Below are 14379 nucleotides of genomic sequence, written 5' to 3' on the forward strand. Positions count from 1 at the left end.
GTAAAATGTTCCTCGCAGACAAGTCTGAGGGAGTAGGCAGTAAGTTCTTTAAGCGCTCAAGCCGGTGACACGCCCACAATCAATCAATCAATCAATCAATCAATGTTTTCTGCTTTAGAGGTTGGTTTTTATTCTCTGTAAATCTGCCCACAGACCAGATAAACGTAGAAGAAAAAATAACGTGGCTATCGTTACCCAGTTTAACTGTGTTCACTTTGGACGATTTACACAAATCTAGACCCTCCTGGATCTGTCTGAGTTAGTAAATCTAAGGATCTTATTCTTATTTTGTGCAGGTTTAGCTTTCCTACTAATGGAAGTCACATACATACTGTTATTATTTACATTGTTCAACTGTTCCAACAATACAAACATTTCAGGGTTTTTTTTCCCCCCTTTGAGGAAGGAGGTCTGAAATACTCATTTATAGCTGCTTCCGTGCTACACTCATCATACCTTTTTCAGTTATTCAGTAAATGGTATTACATACTTTCATATTTCACTAATCATTTAAGATATTTTTCAGTCATCGTACTAATGTGAGTGTGTACTGTCTGCAGTATAAATCAGATTAAGCAAGAAACTGAAGTGCATCACTTTTTGGGAGAGTGATACACCTTTGTGCAGTTTTTGCTTGCTTTACTTTTCTTCGATTTCAAATGATTAAACAATAATGAAGTAATATTTGAATCTACAACCCTCGCATGATTATTGCAGTTGCAATAAAGTCTGATTATTTACAAAAAATAATCAGACTTTGCAGAGACTCCCTGAATGCACCATGACGTACCTGAGTGTCTCCCTTTTGGCGGAAGTTTACAGTCGGCAGCGGTGTTTTGATTGGCTAAGAGCATAAACGTCAACAACAAGCAGTCAAAGGTAAGATAGAATTTAACATTAAATGGTGTTGCTTAGTCAGAAAATAATATGGCTGGTAATTTCTGTGCTTATTCGCTTTGCTTGGAAATTAAATTCAACGGGTGAAACATATTGCCACTTCTGTTAAGCCTCTGTTGAACGAATTAGAAACAACATACATATATAGTGGTAAATCCCCAGAATTAATCATAATCATATACATTTAACAGTATTACAGTCATTGAAGCGTAAATATAATCATTGAAATATGTATATGTTGTTAATTTCATCGTACAAATCTGCTTTGGACCGTTTGATCATAGTCAGAAGTCTATTGTGATTGTAATTCAGTCCAGGTAACAGAAGGTGTCGCTATAACTGAACTAAAGCCACAGAGCAGACCAACATGTTAGAAAAAGGTTTATTCTTTTGTTGCCCAGCATGTAAACTTATCCCACCAACTTGTACAAACATTTTTAGGTCTATTCCACATGAATAATGTCATGAGACATACAAATGGGACTAAGCAAACTTGCCACAGTGTAACACAACTGACATGAGATAATGTTATGCATTGCTGTGATGAATTTCACATTAAATTATATATCCCTTGAGCTTTCTTCTCAATTTATGTGCACTCAGGAAAGATGTCAACATGATAAGTGTTTATATTTACAATTCTGAAAAGGCAAATGTGATTTTTAGAAAAGCAATGGAAAATGTAAAAAAAAAAAAAAAGAAGAAAAAAAAAAAGATAAGCATAACACCGAGCAATAAAAGGCACAGTAAGTTCACCTCTGGTTTACAGTGGCATTTTCAGCAGCTATAGTTTAGTAATGCTGAGTGGCTCCTAATTTGCGGTCAAACATCCACACAACATCCTCATTTCAGTACCCGCTGTCTCTCTCCACACAGCCCACACCCACTGGATTGTTGGGACACTTGCAGGATCGGCCGGTTGGTGTTGCTAAACAGAGGTGAGTGCAGCCCCCGTTGTTTACAGCACAGTAGTTTTGTCCTGACAGAAGAGGAAAATACACAATTATCAATGCACAACATCCGAGAACATGTGAGTGAATCATAACCAACCATTGCAAGGAGCAGCAGGAAAAAGGCCCTTGACTGTTTGTTAAACAGATACATACATACTTAAAAAAAAAAAAAAAAAGCGTAGCAAACTCCAGATGTTGGAGGCCCCTCTCCCTTGGGTCCACATTCCCTGGCTTTATGCATGCAGGCTTATCTGGAAGGGAGGACGAGGCCTGCTGCTGTGCAGAAACATCAGTCATCCCTTCACTAAATGATGAGTCCTAGCTGCAGAATTCATCCTGCTGCGTTCAGGCAGAGTAGTGAATCTGCTTTTTTTTTTTTTTTCTGCTTTGCAAACTGTTCTGAAAAGGTCAAAACTGTGGGCAGTTAGGCGCTGAGGAGTGAATTCTACAAGGGTCAGGCTATTTCCAAAAGTCTGGCAGCTCAGTGGACTTTCACGTCACACAAGGATGACAACAGAAGTGTTTTTTTTTTTTTTTTTCAGTAAGACAAAATGTCACAACTTTAAGCGTACACAATGTCTTTAAGGTAAATACACCTTCACCCACATAACCAGCTGATTACCTGCAGGACACTGGGCATAGGCTGTGGCGATCCCGTATAACTTGGTCCGTTTCTGAGGCTGGAAGTTGTCAGACTCCCTCCCAGCATAGTGATCTACCGAAACCACCGCATCCCTGTTGTAAACACAATCAAGCACAGGAGTTTAAACAATCCCATCTTAAGAAATGTTAGCATCCTGCACCTCTGTGTTTTGTATAAGATCTGTCAGGAATGAGTAAAGGTTAGTCAAAGTTTCCTAGCCATAACTAACACGGACTGTTGTAAACTGTTGAAGTGTGTGCCTCCCCACCACCACCTTCCAAACTTCCTCAGCCCTGTGGAGATCACAGGGAGGCCCTGGATAGGTCACTCACAGACGCTGAGGCTGAGAAATTGCATGCAGCTGCCACTTTTTAGATGCCTCCTCTCCCCACATACACACAGAAATAGATACCCCAGCCCCCGCTTTTTTTATAGCGGCTAACATACGGAATCAGCTGCATGGGAAGACAGCTCCAGGTTTGTCCAAGCCTGTGGAGAGCATCAAGGGCCCTGCTCACCCTGCTTGAATGGTGGGGAGCTGTTTGACCTCTGACCCACCCTTGAATTTCTCTGGATTCTTCCATTGGACAATAGATGAAGGCGGCATTAAGTTGAGCCTACAGTGATGCTTTCATTTATTAACGTCAAAATGAAGTGTGTACTAGTTAAGCTTTTATAACCTTTTGTGGTAGTTTAAGTTTCTCAAAATACAATAAGTCAAACCTCTGCCAGTCAGTGTAGTAGAAGTTCTTTCCGTAGGAAGTCATCCCAAACGGGTACTGAAGCCCCTCCATGACCTGTCTGCGATCACCGTGAGCAGGATGCATACACTCCATTTTATGTGTGCCTACAGATGAGAGAGTAATGTTAATGCTGATCACAAGGCACGCATCTTTTCACGCATCAGTTATCGGCCTGAATCCTGGATGACCTGCATCTGCCCAGCAAAGCATTGAGCTCTGAGGGTCATAAGTCAAGCCGTTGGGCAGGCCGAGGTCGTCCTTCACCAGCACCCTTCTGTTGGATCCGTCCATGTAGGAGGTCTCAATCTTGGGTGCCTCACGGTTCCAGTCGGACCAGTACAGATTTCTGTCATGACAACAGGCGTGAGTTAGTTCACTATCAAAGTGAACAACAAACTTTGAATCTAAAATAACTAAACTGAAATTTATAGCCCTTGGCTTAGCACATTAGCTTAGCATAGTATAACTCCTCTTGGTGCTAAGCTAACCTAACCAGCTGTACTTACTATTATTACTGTACTACTTGATAGTTTTAAGCATACAGATATGAAAGTGGCGTCGATCTTGTCATCCTCCAAGAAAGGGAACTTCCTATAAATGTTCACTGACCAGTTATACCTTGAAAGGAATGGATTCACTTTGTAACATTACACACTTTGAGCTTGGTAAACCAACTCCCTGTATGTTAAAGAAACAACGTAATACATAGTGAAAGTTTAACACACCCGTTTGGAGGGTCAGTGATAATTGCACGGGGATTGATGAGATCAGAGTCAATAATGACACGACGCAGGGAGCCGTCCAGAGACGCAACCTCGATGCGATCCTTCACAGAGTCTGTCCAGTACATAGTTCGGCCCAAATGGTCGATGGCGATTCCTTCTGGGCTTATGATGTCTGTTGAGAGGTCACATTTTGTTCATCGGCCTCTTTGTTTGGTATAAACTGTCATCTTTTTCATAGATGGCTGAAGATGAAAGGGAGTGTGTAGAGTGAAAGATAACAGTAAACAGTAATGCTACCTGATCTAATCACTTCAACTGGATCTCCCCCCTGGATGCTGGCTTTGCTGATCGAGGGGGATGTGATTTCTGTCCAGTAGACCATTTTCTCCACACAGTCATAGGCCACTCCAATGATTACCTTCTCCTGTGGAGGGGTCAACAGGCAATCTTTGAAGTGCACTTTGTTCAAACAAGAGCGGTTGGCGATAGAAACACTGAGCAGATGTGTTTTTTAGCCATTAACGTCTAGACATAAATCCAAACAAACAGGGCCACATACTCAGCATGTGAGACTCAGCCAGACTTCAGACCAGCTGGTTTGGAAATCAGTTTAACAAGAAACGCAGATTGTAATTCCAAAGATGTCGGACCGATGTTAGTAATTAGTGTGAATGTCTCCATGTGCCTCCAATAAAGTAAAGTCTTGAATGCGAGAAGCAGATGGGCAAAGCACAGCGCTTGTGTACTCATATTAGTACCACCAAAGACACAGACTGTCCAGTAAGATGCTGAGCTCATGTTTTATGCTCAAAGGAGAAATCATAGCATATTGCAGCTTTTGTGTTAATTGTTTCATTCGAAAGATCCCGATTCGACATTGTGCCTGACATGGACGAAGGAACTGCTGTTGACTTAAACTTAGCTGTGTTAGCTGTGTTGTGGTCAGGAGTGCTGACGCCAGAAGCCATCCAGTTAATATTGTCTTTTATAATGTGAAAACACACATGGAAGTAAAATCTATTGAAATGTGGGTACAAAGAGGAAATAAGCAATATCGTTGCAAAAAACAAAACAAAAAAAATGGGATAAAATTGTATCAAACAAAGCCAGCCGACTTTCTTGTTAGAGCCTCCTAGCTAAAAGAGAAGGTATATTAAGAGACACTTACAGGGAGATGGAGGACAGCCTTAGCATCATCCTTTTTCATGTCGTAACCTTCCAGTGGGACGTGTTCGATCTTGCCACTCTGGGCATACAGCAGGTGTGTTCCTGGAGGGAGGGGGTGGACATCGGGTCGAGGGGTGGGCCCAACACGTGGTGAAAGCACCCTGTGATCGATACCTACCAGACACACACTCTGAGATATCAGGAGAATCTCATGGAGAGAAAAACCCGGCACATTTCTTCCAAAGGTGTCTTGCGATTTACTCACACATCGGTCTGCTGCCGGGTCCAGAGCGAGTCCCGGGGATCTCCTGCCCGCTTCGGTCCACGCACCAGCAGTGTCCCGTGCTGCCGTGGCACTGCGTTGGTTCATAAGCACCATTCTCATCGCACGTAGGGATGTACTGTCCGACTGGAGGCCGTGGGCCACGTGGACCAGACTCTGTCGCACCCAGGATGCTGTCTCTGTGGGCCTCACACTGGGTTTTTGTCCTCTCTGAAGGAGAAAACGAAAAATTATGCACAAAGCGCTTCGTTCATATTTCCTTTTGTCTCCTGCTTTTAGTTCAGCTCCACAAAAATTCCCACATTCCATATAAAGTATGACAAATTCCTTTGGCTGTCCATAAGAAAATGAAAAACAGGCTCCAGCTGGCAGCAATACGCTGCAGAGAGGAGCTCTTTTCCAAGTTGAAAAAAAAAAACAAAAAAAACAATGCCATGAACAACACTGTGAATGAAAATGATCCGCTTCCTGGAGTATGAAACCACCTCAGCAAAAACACACGTCCAGACTGAAAGTCGCAGGATTGAATATCAGTGATGCTGTGTTTAACTGAGATGTTTGCTTGTCAGAAAGTATAGAGGCATGACAAAAGACTCACCCGGAGAACAGTAGAAGCCGTCACCATAGTAACCCGACTTACACTGGCAGGTAAATGATCCCTGGGTGTTGTAGCACACAGCGTCCTGATGGCACCTGTTTGACTGGCACTCGTCTATGTCTGCAGACAGAAGAAAAGAGGCTTAGCAAGGACAGAGCAGAGTCAGACACTGTGAGTGAAAACATTTTTTGTGTGTCCGACGCGTCGCTTCCTTTTATGGTCAGAGGTCCATGCCGTGACGTTACAACGCCAAGTGCGGAAAGAATGGAAACTATGAATGAGTATTACTGACAGCCGGCCAAAGAAAACTACGCACCAACTCAAGATACACATCAGAAATACCCAGGAGCTTTTCCAGTTTCACTGTTCAAGCGCTGCAGATGTATTATGCAACCTGTCTCACCTCCCCCACCATCCTGAGCAGATGGCTTAATAATTACAGTCTTAAATGACATGTAATGGATTTGAAGTCTGGAGTAGTTTTCTTAAAACACTGTACTGTTCCCCGGGCCTGTTGACTGCAAATACTTCACGGTGCTACCAGCTATTTTCAAAGCATGTCATTTCATCTTACCATCATCACATGATGTGGGCTGAAAACTCTCCTTGGAAGTGGGAAGAAAGGGATGCTCGGACACTCAACACCCAAGAATGAATTTCCAAAAACATTTTAGTTTGTTTTTGTTTGTTTGCTTGTTTTTTTTTACTGTGATTCTGAGACAATGTGAATTTTTTTGGGGCTGCCAACTTTAAAATCTCAGATTTCAGATTCAGATTCTGATGTGTCCCACAGGAATAGTTCTTCTCATGTTTGATTATAATGAATTACTAATGTTGATTAAATGATTAAATTACGTTTGTATTCTTAATATACTCACAGATCTTTCCAGCAACTAAATTTTCATACTATATCATTATTTTGTGTTTATCTCATTTAATGGCAAAAAGACACTTCATCAATGAATTATCATAAGAAACAGAATTAGCTTTTCTAAACGCATCAGTACATTATCAGGTAATAAGTAACGGTGTTAAAGTCTATAGTTACTGCCAACTTTAATTTAATGACACGATCAAAATGTAACTTTAATTGTTGTAATGTACTATGATGGGTTAATTTTTACAGTGACTAAAAGACAGTGATCTGACTTTAAATGGGTAGAACTTCTTCCGGTGATGTAAAATATAAGCTAATAATAATGGGCTTAAATACCGACAAAATTATTATGTCTGTTCAAAACCAATGTTATTATAAGCACTCGAGCTAAATGAATGGATTGCTGTATTTTAGTTGGATGGAATAATTGTTAGAGTAAGAGGCCCGATTTCTGTAACCTACAAACTGAAAGCAGTTCCCATGGTCTCTCCTCTACGCAGTACCTTGGCAGATTCTACCATCTCCTACGAAGCCACGCAGGCAGGAGCAGACGTAGGACCACCCTCCGATGTAGTTGCACTGAGCGCGCTCAGGAATGTCGCATGTGTGGGTGCCTTCTTCACAGGCATCCAAGGGCCGGTTCACCGCTGCGAGGAACAAAAGTGTGAAAATTGTCAAAATCTTGTAATTTTTTTTTTTTTTTTTTTTTTTGCTTCCAAGATTGTGAACAGTCCCAGTTCGGTATGAAGGGTGTATTTTCCAAGCTAAGCCACAAACACACAGAAAATCAAATCACACTCTCTACGAGATAATCTGCATGTGTGACACCGGGTAATATTTTATTTTATTTTATTTATGGCTGCACACAGACAACACGTACCGATGCAGGTCTGCCCATCGGTGTCGAACTGATATCCATCTTCACATTCGCAGCGGAAGGTCCCAGGCTGGTTGTTGCAGATAGCATGGGAGCCACAGATCCGAGGATCCTCTCTACACTCATCGATGTCTGATAAAGAGAAGAGCCATAACACTAATTGCTGCCACAGAAGATCCAACTTTGAGTTTGGGGCTGTGAAGTCTGGATTTCTCCAATCAGCGCCCCTCATTTTCAGATGTCGGGAGATCAAAGAGGAGAGCTTAATTAGATATCTTAATTACAAACGTTTCAAGATACCATCTGTCTGAAATACTTCCTTCCTTTTTCCTGACCCTCAGATGTATAGCTTGTGGCCTGGGATTGAGGATATAAGTCCCTTTGCTAATCGGCCAAACTGCCCAGTTCCCAAGGAAGGAAGGCGTTAGAAGGACTGGGTTTATTAAACACTGTCTCTCAACACGTTGGGATATTCTATAAATAACTATGAGTAGAAAATCCTCTTAAATATTGGAGAGAGATCTTTTCTTACCATAACATGTGCGGCCATTGCCGTTGAAACCAGTAGCACACTGGCAGGTGAACTGGTTTTCCTCTCCGGGTCGGCAAACGGCGTTGGTATCACAGCCGTGTCTTCCAGTGAAACACGGATTCTCTTCTGGCTGCCCTCCTGAGAATTTCAGTGTTGTTACCATATCATTAACGCGTGTGAATTCATGAGCACGGCCTCAGGATCAGGATGTTATATGTTGTTCTGTGTGGGAAGGAAGTGTGTGCAGACCAAAACAGGAAGACAAGAATAATAATCCATGACCTCACCGTTGACATCCCCAATCTTGTTGCTCATTGCAAACCGGATGATCTCATTATTAGCGTCGTACATGACGAAGACCTGGTCCACACTGAGCATCTGGGTCGATTTCATCCCTCTCAAAGAATCGTCATGCTGGCAGCTCTGGAAAGTGATGGTCTGACGCCACTGATACGTCCTGGTGTCAGTGGAGCCATCGGGCAAGCTCACTACGTAATCTCTGGTGGAGGATGAGGTGATCACTGGAAGGTAAAACATAAGTAGATGCTGATTTATTAATGTCTACTTTATCTGGGCGATGGAAAATTGAGATTTTTGACCAGCTTCAACAGCAGAATGCATAAACTGTGTCTTACAGTTGTTGCTGTACTGGTAGATCTCAGAGTAAGGATCAATCTGCACGGTGGACCCGCGAGGCACCTCGGGGACCCGACCTTCCAAAGTGGTGCTCACCACCAGGTGGTCGTGCTCATCAATGCCTTTGAACTCTTGCCTGACGGTCAGCTTCTCATTCCCCGGCAGAAAGGTCACCTCAGCCTGCCGTGTGAACTCCCCCCCTTCAGAGACAGAGGAGGAGGTTAACTTTAAGAGCCCGGCCCTGGATGAACTTTGGCGTGCTGCCGTTTATCTGAGCTGAAGCAATGTGAGGGGAAATCAGCTGGATTGGATTCAACAGTGAGTAAAACTGCAGCTGTATGGAAGAAATGTGCTTGTAGCAGCCCTGACGTTTGTTAAGAGCGTTTTCACTTCCTAAAAACTACATTTAAAGAAGGATGTCACAACTTTTCCTCTCACCAACAATACTGAAGCCATTCTTGAATCCCGGCTGCTCCAAAGCAAAGGCCCACCCAATCACGCCACCAAGGGCCGACAGGGGCTGCAGCGAGGGCCCGACAGTGTAGGGGATGTCACTGATGGCGACGTACGATCGTCCATCGTTAACCACGACGTACGAGTGGAGATCGTTGCTGCTGAACTCCACTGGAGAAGCAGCGCTGCCAACGTATACTTTTCCATGCAGTTTACCGTTCATCCTCTGTGGCTTTCCTGCAAAAACAAAGCAAAATGCTCAAAGGGACGAACCTCAGCAACCTGAGCCTTTACTCGAATTTAAGTCTGGAGCTGTGCGAGGATGCTTGTGGAACTTCAACACAGATGCTAGAAGACCTTTCCAACATCCACAGCTGTCAGACATTAAGAGGAATCAACACATTGCATAATGAAGTTACAGCTGTTCACATGTTTGTTTTTTGAAAGTGAACCCTTCAGTTAGCTAAATCCTGTGAGTCTTTGCATTCTCAGGCCAGATGCCACGACTATCCAGCGTTCAACAAATGCTTGTCAAAGATATTAAAACATGTTATTACAAATAACTTTTCGGCAAACATGCAGTCTACATTTCACCATTTCACAATCTGTAAAATGAAAACTGATCACTCAAAGCAGACGCCTACCTTCTGCCACACACTGTATCCCATCTCCATAGAAGCCGGGCCTGCAGTGACAGCAGTATCCACTGGAATAGTCTTTGCAGTCAGCAAACTGCGAGCACTTCTCTCTGTTGTTTGTGCACGTCCCGAGGTTGTACGAGAACACTGAAAAGGTGAAAAACAGAGTTAATAAACCGTAAAATAACTATAAACTTTGAATTGTCTGTCATCTCACCGTCTACATTTATGTCTGTGTCGTCCACCACCACCACTTCTGGGTTGTTAGGCTGATGAGGCTGGTACTGAACTGGGTGGACTTCGATCTGCTCCCCTTCTGTCTCATAAGGAGGGTACTCGATCTGCTGTCCGTTATTATACACGGGCCCCCTTGGATCAGTGGAGGCGTCATGCTCATCGGGGGCCCCTTCTGTTGGTGCCTCGGTGGGCAGGTCTGGGACCTCACCTGGAGCCACGTTGGTGAAATACGGAGAAGTTCCAATTTCGTAGACCCAGACACCTCGCAGGCCAGAGTTGGTCTCCCTGTAAGAGTGAGGTGTGTTCGGCTCGCTGCTCTTTAAATATTATCACCTGTGCTGACAGATACGGATTGACTTACTCTGCTAAAGCCCCGACGGATCTTTCGTCGTCAGTGCTGATCCGGTAGTACGGTCCCTGGCTGTAAAACAGGAAACCTTTGACCAAACCCTTACTGAAACCAGCATGCATGGTCACTGTCCTGTCCGCCATAGACGTGGAGGAAAACTGGATCCCGTCCCTCGGATACAGGACAATGGCATACGAAGCTGCATCCAGGGACGCAATAACCAGCTGGAAGGTGTTTCTCTGTGTGATAAAACATTAAAGAGGGCGTCCATGACCACTTCCTTCCGACATCACTTGACTAACCGTGAGATGCTCACCTTCTTATTGACGCCATCGCCTCTGCTTTGAGGTTCACGGCTGGCAACGTCGACCCAGGTGATCACCACTGCGTGGGTGGGATTGACCTCCGGGTCCTCGGGGAAGGCTTGATTGATGTGCTCGGCTGCCCGACGCAGAACCTCGGGACTCGAGTCTTGACGGAAGAAAACTTTGCCCACGCCATCACTTGTGTCCAGGTCTCCTTGCAGAGCCGCAATCATGCCAAACTTTGCAGGCATTTCCCCAAGATATGTCGACTCACTCGTCGGCTCTGCTGTGGCAACAAAGCCGTTGGTGTTGATCTGAAATTAAAAGTTGAAGTTGTTTAATGGGCATAACAGGACACGGAGGGAGGATTTTAACACTGCGTGACTTTCTTTATGGCCCAACGAGAGCTGTCACACAGCTGAGGCGGACCCGGTCCAGTCTGACCCACTTTGATCTTAATTTCAAACTCATTAGACTAATGATCCGAGTCAGCTGCCATGTCCTACAAACGCACACATGAACAAACAGAATGCTATCCAACACACTTTTTTTACAATCTGACGATTTTATGTGAACACATGCAAGAGAGAAAAGTGGGTTTTATATCAAAAACACTCACCCACACACACACACACACACACACACACACACACGGGGCTCCTCCACTTCCTGACCGCGAGAAAACAAGAGCACTATTCCTGGCCGTGTAGCAGTGTTTCCTGTCCTTCCCCTGACGAGCAGCCCCAGAGAGCCCGGAGATTGCACACTAATTTTCATTACAGACACTTCCTGCCAAAATGGAAGATAGAGCTGGGAAAATGATCAGTGGTCCTAATCTAACTGCGACAGTTCAGAGAGCTCACCACAGTTTGTGAATATCCCAACAACAATATGAATCACGCTCTGGAGGAGACTATAAAAGCTCTCGATGATCAGAGAAAATATTGTTTTCTGCAACCATGTCTGGTGAAGAGCATTACTGTTCCCCCACAGGGCACGAAGAGTTCAAGGGAGTCTGTCTGCTGAATGAAAACAGAAATCTTTGGGCCATCTTGACTGCAGAAGGGGAAGAGATTGTGGTGAGTGGTGTTGGGATAACTCGGAGGGAGTCATCATGGGAAAAAAAAAACAACACGCCTCAGACAGATTATCATGAGAAGTAAAATATTCATTCTCAACTTCGGACTTTCACATGTTAACACGACTTCTTGCCTCTGCACATCTCCTCTCCCAGATCAGACTGCTCATGTTCTCAGTCGATGAACAAGGCTGAAATTTAATAGATATAATGATCTTATCTGGAGGAGGCCACCTTACTTTTACTTAATAAAACAAGGGCAACACTTTGGTAAGTGTGGAGTCACTGCCTTTGGACATAATTGCTCTCTGGTAGCATGTTATCCACATGCAGCACAATTAAAACAGAGATGCAGCACTTCTCTTTGAAAAGGGAATAAAGGGCTGCTTGTCTGTCCACCACAATGGTGCAGCTTTCAGCTAAATATTCCTACTGCCTCTTTTCCAAGTATTTTAAATGCCCCACTTGGCAACTACAAGCAACAAATAATTAACACACGAACACATCTTTAGGGATTAATTAGACTAAGGGCTGACCCCCCCATCCAAAAGTCAGCAGTTCAAATGAGCATCTCTGACATGGACTCACTGTTACATCCTCTGAAATGGGTTGCAAAATAGGATTCCTCCAGAACTTTGGTCCTTTTGTCAACAGTAAGATGATAACCTCGGGGGAAGCTCTAAGAATGTGCGGACACATACGTCCAACAAGACAGAGCAGCTTCTCTGATAAGTAAATCCATTAAAAGAAAAAAAAAAAAAACCCATAGAGGGGGAGACATGCATAGGCTGTGCAGATGTGTTCTTGCAGCTTCCAGGCATTGTTCAACTTTTTAACTCCTGACCTCCTTTCACGTATATCTGCCCGGGATTTCTTGGGAATGCGCAATTGCGCAAGCTGGGTGGACTTTATTCGCCAGCACCAGTAAAACCCGCCAGTTTGTGTTAAAATGCTTCGACAGCGTGACAAAACGAAGGGTTCACTTACAAAGATGCTGAGGAAAGTGCCATCATAGAATAAGACTGGCTTCTGCAGCTCCAGGCGGTGAGTCCGGTCGCTGCCCGGATCCAGCAGCTGGTCTCTTGCGCTCGGACCGAAAGCGAAAAGCTCTCCCCGCGTTATGGTCCGAACCGAAGCCACAAGGCCCAGGAAAGTCGCACACAAGAGCCACCGTCGCTCCTGCCGGCCCATTGTTCCGTGTTTTCAGAGTCAGAGATGTCCTGTGGTCTGCTGCCTGACGCGCACTGAAGAAAGTTCAGACAGAGTTGGGGAGTTGGAGGGCGGAGTTGAGCGGAGAGGAGCTCTCAGAAAAACCAACAGCAGCGGAGTATGAGGTCGACTCCACTCTGCTCCCCATGCTGCTCCAAAAACCAAAATCCTCCAGTGATGTGGTTTTGGCTGGAGGTGGGAATGTTGGCATCTTTATCAACCATCTGCAGTGATGGCATTTGGCAAAAACATGACCTGGTTCGTGGAGAAGGTGGCCTGAGAAATGTTCACATCATATCCCTTTACTGTGATTCTTCAGGATCAGCAGAGAGCAGCTGTCTCCGTTTTGGGATGTTACAGGAGCCCCCCCCCTGCTGTGTGTGAGGTCTAAGGGTCCTCAGGGGGACAGAACTGGTCCTGTACTGGCTGCTTTGGATCGAGGCCAAGCTGCCATCATAGCACAGACATCACAGCATGGACCAGTTAGCCGGCCGGGTTGACGGGACAACACACAGATCACAGAGCACTGTAGCATCTCTAATCATCTGAGGCCTGCCGCCGCGGCTATCAGACTCCACTCCAGCTGGGATAATGAGGGGCGAGCTGGTCACGGCGCTTCTGCTCAGTCATCTGTCCAACCCAACATTTTTGCTTATCCGGACAACTGCTGGCGACGTTTGCGATGCAACGTGCACGTTCGGATCTTTGGTTGACCTCTGACCTCTGGGGCGTAAAAGCTCCCATTAGCTTGAAATTTCCTCTTGTCGGTTAGAACCTATTAAATTTAATTAAGGCCATTTCCTCAACATCTGCTATGCCCATCTTTTATTGACCCCCCCTGACCTTTTATCCATTTTCACCATTGGGCCATTATTCACCTTCACCACAGAAATCCACATTCAAGTTTCAGATTATGGCTCCTGGATTTCCTTAACGGTGCTTTAATCTGATCTTCATGCACGTCACACATGAAGCATCGTGAAATAATGATGATCTTTCTCGTTCTCGAGGTTCCAAGAACTTCAAATTAAATAACCCAAGGAGCTAAATCGAAACTATCAAGATTCTGTAACTTGGAAGGAAGGGTCCTAAGCAGAAGGCAGTTTGTTTTAAGGTGTTGTAAAAGCAAACGGGTTGGGAAACACAAGCTTAAAGTCTTTTCTACAAAGAGCTGCCCCT

The 14379-nt window shown here is 44.5% G+C and overlaps 1 protein-coding gene across 1 annotated transcript; it reads right to left on the minus strand.

The window, feature by feature from the left end:
- Nucleotides 1-1265: 1265 nt before the first annotated feature.
- On the minus strand, nt 1266-13182 carry nid1a (nidogen 1a). The gene is made up of 20 exons (XM_029520941.1): nt 12979-13182; nt 10925-11227; nt 10621-10847; nt 10240-10544; nt 10029-10169; nt 9370-9621; nt 8931-9131; nt 8583-8816; nt 8296-8433; nt 7767-7895; nt 7390-7533; nt 6010-6129; nt 5394-5621; nt 5130-5302; nt 4259-4385; nt 3962-4133; nt 3425-3582; nt 3217-3340; nt 2473-2585; nt 1266-1876 (listed from the first exon to the last, which is right to left on the minus strand). Exons 1-20 carry the CDS (start codon nt 13180-13182, stop codon nt 1746-1748), a joined length of 3624 nt encoding a protein of 1207 aa, XP_029376801.1. The 3' UTR covers nt 1266-1745.
- Between the last annotated feature and the right edge of the window lie 1197 nt (nt 13183-14379).

The sequence above is a fragment of the Echeneis naucrates genome, chromosome 15 (genome assembly GCF_900963305.1).
Source record: "Echeneis naucrates chromosome 15, fEcheNa1.1, whole genome shotgun sequence".
NCBI classification, from domain to species: Eukaryota; Metazoa; Chordata; class Actinopteri; order Carangiformes; family Echeneidae; genus Echeneis; species Echeneis naucrates.